This window comes from Gobius niger (genome assembly GCF_951799975.1).
Source record: "Gobius niger genome assembly, chromosome: 10".
Classification (NCBI taxonomy): domain Eukaryota; kingdom Metazoa; phylum Chordata; class Actinopteri; order Gobiiformes; family Gobiidae; genus Gobius; species Gobius niger.
In genome coordinates, this window is record NC_136861.1 from 4,183,126 (window position 1) to 4,189,125 (window position 6,000).

At 37.3% G+C, this 6,000-nt stretch overlaps 1 protein-coding gene across 1 annotated transcript in view; it reads right to left on the minus strand.

Annotated features, from left to right (window-relative positions):
• LOC306969169 (complement C3-like) overlaps nucleotides 1-5,352 on the minus strand; it is a gene marked incomplete at both ends in the record, with an annotated part of 41,989 nt that extends 36,637 nt beyond the window's left edge. Inside the window, 4 exons of the mRNA XM_079564769.1 lie at nucleotides 84-178; nucleotides 1,392-1,554; nucleotides 1,639-1,840; nucleotides 5,276-5,352. Of these exons, the coding sequence (XP_079420895.1) occupies nucleotides 84-178; nucleotides 1,392-1,554; nucleotides 1,639-1,840; nucleotides 5,276-5,352 (537 nt within the window). The remainder of the gene's footprint in view (nucleotides 1-83; nucleotides 179-1,391; nucleotides 1,555-1,638; nucleotides 1,841-5,275) is intronic.
• Nucleotides 5,353-6,000: the final 648 nt, after the last annotated feature.

The following is a 6,000-nucleotide window of genomic DNA, read 5'->3' on the forward strand; positions in this document are numbered from 1 at the left end:
CTATTACCATATGACTGTGCTGTGAAAGAAAGTGACGGTAAACTGATTAATCTCTATGGTTACACATATTGAACTGTACATACCACAATCTCCACTTTGACAGAGACCGGGTTTCCCGTTGCCTCTTCCGTCCCGATCGGCCTCATGCCCGGCGTCAGAGCAAATATCCTAAAATTAACTGAGACAAACATGTTTTAGATTTTTGCATTTTTTTAATGGATTTACTACTAGACAATATAAACTAACTACGGTGCATTTAGAAAGTTGTCTGATGTCTTCAAATTTATATTTAGGCCCGAGCCGGATGCAGTCCCCGGCAAGGGACCAATGTTTTTGTGTGGTTTCTTATTATTATTTTTCTCTGTAAAAGATCGCATTTTTGACTCGCTAAACGTGGCCAAAAACTCTCCAAATTTGGCGGAGCCATTCGGGTGGCGTGGCTGCACAGCGCCCCCTCAAAGTTGACCCCTATTCAAATTAAAAAGCGTGTTTTTCAGCGTAGGCCCAAACCCTTCAGTACAGTGAAAGGGGACATCAGGACAAAACAAAAACTGAATGGAGAACCACGCTCAGACTTACAGGAAGTCGGCCATTTTGACCTTCAATTGGCTTTTTAAGTGACTTGTTAAGTGGCCCACCCATCCTCAGTGAAAACAGCCAGTGTTCTTAGCCTGGCAGCAGTCTAGTCTCTGTCAGAGTTTCTCCTGAAATTCATCCCCAATTTCCACCTTTATTCACAAAAGCCATAGTTTAAGACCCCTACGTATTTATACTACCTCTCTGTCACAGAAATAAGCTTTAATTTGTACGTTTTTGCGGGGCTGGAGCACCCTCTCAAATCTGTGGATGCCCAGGGAATGATTCAATAAATATTGCCTGAACTGTAATTCCGTTTTTTGCAGGAGTGCGGGGTCTTTCATAAGATTAATCTAAAATCGGCTGTGTCATTTACTCAGCCATGTTCCCATCTATTTGACTGCCGACCAATCCCAACCTTTACTGTTTTTTGTTGTTGTTGTTGTTGTTGGACTGGGCATCTACTGGGAAGAACTTGAATCGTCGCCTATGGTCCCACCCTCTCTAAAAACAAGTAAATGACCCCTCGCCTCCAGCGGAGTGCTTGGACTTCATTTCAGAGCACCAATTTAGAGAAGATCAGCCTGGCAGCAATGAGTTTCCGTAGCTCAGTGATAGTGTGGTCGTCTCAGGTGAAGGAGGTGGCTAGTCCAAACACAGCTAGTCCAAACACAGCTCGTCCAAACCCAACACAACAGTTTGATTGAAAGTGATCAGTTTTCAAATATTGTTTTTGTATTTTTCATACCATGCCGTCTTATAGAAATATATCCAATTTGTTTTCAATTCTGAAAACCCTTTAATGCCACAATTACCTTCATCGTCAGGGTTGTAAAGGGTCTTGTCTGTTTGGATGAAAATGTATCCCGACTGAAACGAGACTAAGACCACCTTCTCCAAGCGGTTTTCTGGGAAGTCCGCCAGCAGGTACACGTACTGCTTCACTGTGGGATCCTTGTCAAAACTATCAGGGGGGATCTGTCATTGCCAATAAATTCAATACATTAAAAGCCATCCAGAAATAGTTTTTAAATAATGAAATCAAGATGAGTGATGCTTTACCACAAGTTCTCCAAATGCTTGGTACTTGTTGGCTGCATTTAGCTGCACAGTTGTTTGCTTCAGTTGTGTGGTCTTTGTTGGATAGTTCCAGGCGGAGATTTTGACATTCATCGATGCCTGTCCGACACAGTCTTGACACTCCACAAAGATGTTCTCTGCTGTTCCCACACGCAGCATGTTGGGAGCAGACATCACCTTCCGGCTGAAAATAAGGCAAAAGTAAAACATTAATCCAGTGTTGGATGGACTGCGCTGTTGGAACCTGTTCCTTTTATTGATATAGTGTTTTATTTGTGTTTTTTATGCATAATTAAGCATTATTGTTTCGTTGTGACAATTATATCCTTAGTTAACCCCTTAACTCCCACCTGAACGGATCCCATTTTCTCCAGTTTGGCTTTACCCTAATCAAAAAGCTTCTTGGGAAAAAAAAGCACCAAAACAGCCACAAAAAATGTGAAAAAAAACAACAAAAATTTGACAAAAAAATGGACAAAAATTCAACAAAAAAAAATGACTAAAATTCAACAAAAAAATGAAAAAAAATCAACAAAAATGTGACAAAAAATCAACAAAAAAATGAAAAAAAATCAACAAAAATGTGACAAAAATTCAACAAAAAATGACAAAAATTCAACAAAAAAATGAAAAAAATTCAACAAAAATGTGACAAAAATTCAACAAAAAATGACAAAAATTCAACAAAAAATGACAGAAATTCAACAAAAAAACGACAAAAATTCAACAAAAATGTGACAAAAATTCTACAAAAAATGACAAAAAATCAACAAAAAAATGACAAAAATTCAACAAAAATGTGACAAAAATTCAACAAAAATGTGACCAAAAAAAAAACAAAAACATAAAGGTGACACAACACAGCAACAACACGAGGAAAAAGATCAGTTTTTTGGGTCTTAACTTTCAAATGAGGCGTTACACAGGCCTATATAATGGCCAAGAGGACAGAATGCATTCGGTTCAGGCGGGTGGTAAGAGGTTAAAATCTATCAGCACAAATTTTTGGTCCGACTAATGTTTTGAAATTATTCTGACAAACCTCCAGAATCAACTAGAAATGCAATGGCTGCGCCATTGCGATTGACTGCGGAAATGCGGGATGCGAATGCAGAAATTGCATAAACTCTTCAAATTGCATAATCAAATTTGCATAAACTGGTAAAATGCATAAAATGTCATGTTGCATAAACTGTATAAACTGCATAAAGTGGTAAAATGCATGAATGGGTTTTTTGCATAAATTATGTAAATTGCATAAACTCTTTAAAATTCATAAATCCTAAATGGCATAAACTCTTAAGTTGCATGAACGCTTTAAAATGCATAAACTGGTTAAATCCCATAAAGTGGTTACTTTGCATAAATTGTTAATATTGCATAAACTTTTTAAATTCCATAAACTGGTCAAACTGTTGAAAGTGCTTGATTGGCAGAAGCTGCACAAAAGGCTGAAAGTCCTGGAGTCTCCCGATTGGCTGGATTCCCCCATACACACCAATGTAAACATTTCAAACTCTTGTATAAAAAAACTGGAAAACTGCAGAAGGCCAATTTTTTCTCAAAACCCACAAGTTGCATAAGCTGAACATGCACAAAGTGCAGAAATTGCATAAAATGCAGAAAAAAGTGCAGAAAAGCATGGATTTGCGGCAGCCCCATTATAAGTCAATGGGAAAAATCTCCGACATTTCGGCCGATTGCGGAAAAACCGTAAGGTGCAGAAGTCCCAAAAGTAATAACACCCTTCTCCTCAACATGCGGAACGTTTTGATGCATAACTTGCATAAATTGCACAAAGCATGAAGGTGCTGAAAGCTGGAGAAAATCGGGAAAAAGATGGAAGAGGAATAATAATAAAGAACATGAAAACCAATAATTGACTGCGGAAGAATTCCGCAGTCAATCAATAAAATGTTTCACCAGTGCTTTGAGCTCTGATGTTTACTTGCTCTGCAAACCAGACTCACATCAGGGCCAAAATCCACAATACTTGGAACTGAGACACAACCTGGATGTGGCAAGAGGCTGTAGATCGAGCAAAGTGTAAATACAACTAAATTACTTTTTTTCCTCATATAATATTGTGAAGCAACAATCACAATATTTAAAATGCTTCTATTTCATTACTTGTAATTCTATGCAGTTGACCAGCGGTTCTCAAAAGCTTCACACCTTTTTCACACAGCGCCATCTCATCAAATATTAGACCTTCCAAGTACCACCGGTTCTAAATCGAGATCAAATCAGGACTAAACTGGGTCTGAAAAGGGCCTTACATGTACCAAAACTGGACTAAATTATGTCGAAACTGAGTGTGAACCATGTTTAACCTCTTAACCCCCGCCTGAACCGAGAGGATCTTTTTCCTCACGTCATCAGATTTTTTTTCCATAATTTTTTTGTTGGGTTTTCAACTCATTTTTGTAAACTTTTTGTCATTTTTTGGTCATTTTTTGTCTCTTTTTTGTCACATTTTTGTCATTTTTTCGTACATTTTTTGTCAATTTCTTGTGACATTTTTGTGACATTTTTTCCACTTTTTCCTCAATTTTTCGTCACTTTTTTGTCAATGTTTTCTCACTTTTTTGTCACATTTCCATCATTGTTTTCGTCTCAGCTTTTTTCCAGAAGCTTTTGGACCTGAACCGAGCACATTTTCTCCAGTTTGGCTTTACCCCAATCCAAAAGCATCTGGGAAAAAGGTGAGAAAATAGCGACAGAACTGAGACGAAAACAATGATGGAAATGTGACAAAAAAGTGAGAAAACATTGACAAAAAAATGAAAGAAATGTGACAAAAAAGGACAAAAAATGGACGAAAAAATGATGAAAAATTGACAAGAAAAAATGATGAAAAAGTGGCAAAAATGTCACAAAAAATGACACAAAAAAAGACAGAAATGTGACAAAAATTTGACAAAAAAGGACAAAAAATGGACGAAAAAATGATGAAAAATGTGACTAAAAATGATGAAAAAATGATGAAAAATATGACTAAAAATGACAAAAAAAATGACAAAAAATTGACAAAAAATGGACGAAAAAAGTATGAAAAAATTATGAAAAAGTGGCAAAAATGTCAAACAATTGACAACATTTTTTACAAAAAATGATTAAAAAAAAATGAGTAAAAAAGTATGAAAAAATTATGAACATGTGACAAAAAGTGCCAATTTTTTGTACTATTTGACAAAAAAAATACAAAAAAGTTACAAAAATTAGTTGAAACCTCCCCCCAAAAAATGATGGGGAAAAAAATCTGTTGACGTGAGGAAAGAAAAAGATCCATTTATGTCAATGTCAATTTTATTTATAAAGCACATTTAAAAACAACCATTGTCAACCAAAGTGCTGTACAAGAACAGTAACAATATGTACAATAAACGCAGGTCATATATAAAGGCACAAACTGTGTCTGGTCTACATGGAACCGAAGGCCAAAGCAAAAAGAAAACTCCTCTACAGACTGAGCCGAGCGCACATTCAGATGAGTTTTGTAGGTCTTAGCTTTCAAATGAGGCGTTACACACCGGCCTACAGGATTTGGGTAAAGCTGAACTGGAGAAAATGCTCTCGGTTCAGGCGGGAGTTAAGAGGTTAAACAATGTGGACTTACAATGGATGGGCATCAGTGAGAGAAGAGATCCAGGCCAAGCCCAGAGAGGCCAGGAGCCACAGCAAAGTCCTCCTCATCGTTCAGCTCCGCAGTGCAGACCTCACTCGGGACGGGCTTTTTATCTGTGTCCCATGTGTAAACACGACAGGATCACACAGCGTTTCCCGACAGCAGCATGTCCCCAAAAATCAATGGTTATTTGGAATTGATAAAAAAGTGCATTAACCTCTTTCTACCCCTAACCGAGCGCATTTCCTCCAGTCTTCTTTGCAGTCTATAGGCCAGTGTAATGCCTCATTTGAAAGCTAAGACCTACATAACTGATCTCAACGGATCCTTTTCCTCGCATTGAAAGCTGGATTAGTGTTTCAGTCCTTAGAAGAGCAGCCCGGGCTCGCACAGAAGGAACAGCAAACCTCCTGTTCCTGTTCTGGAAAGAGCGGTGGTCTTTTCATCATTTTTTTGTCAGTTTTTTGTCACTATTTTCTCACCTTTTTCACCAGAAGCTTTTAGGGGGAGTTTTCAACTCATTTTTGTAACTTTTTTTTTGTGTCAAATACTACATTTTTTGTCTCTTTTTGTCACATGTTCATAATTTTTTTGTCTATTTTTTTTACATTTTTTTGTCAATTTTTTGTCACATTTTTGTCAGTTTTTTGTCAGTTTTTTGTCACTATTTTCTCACCTTTTTTCCAGAAGCTTTTGGGGGGAGTTTTAAACTCATT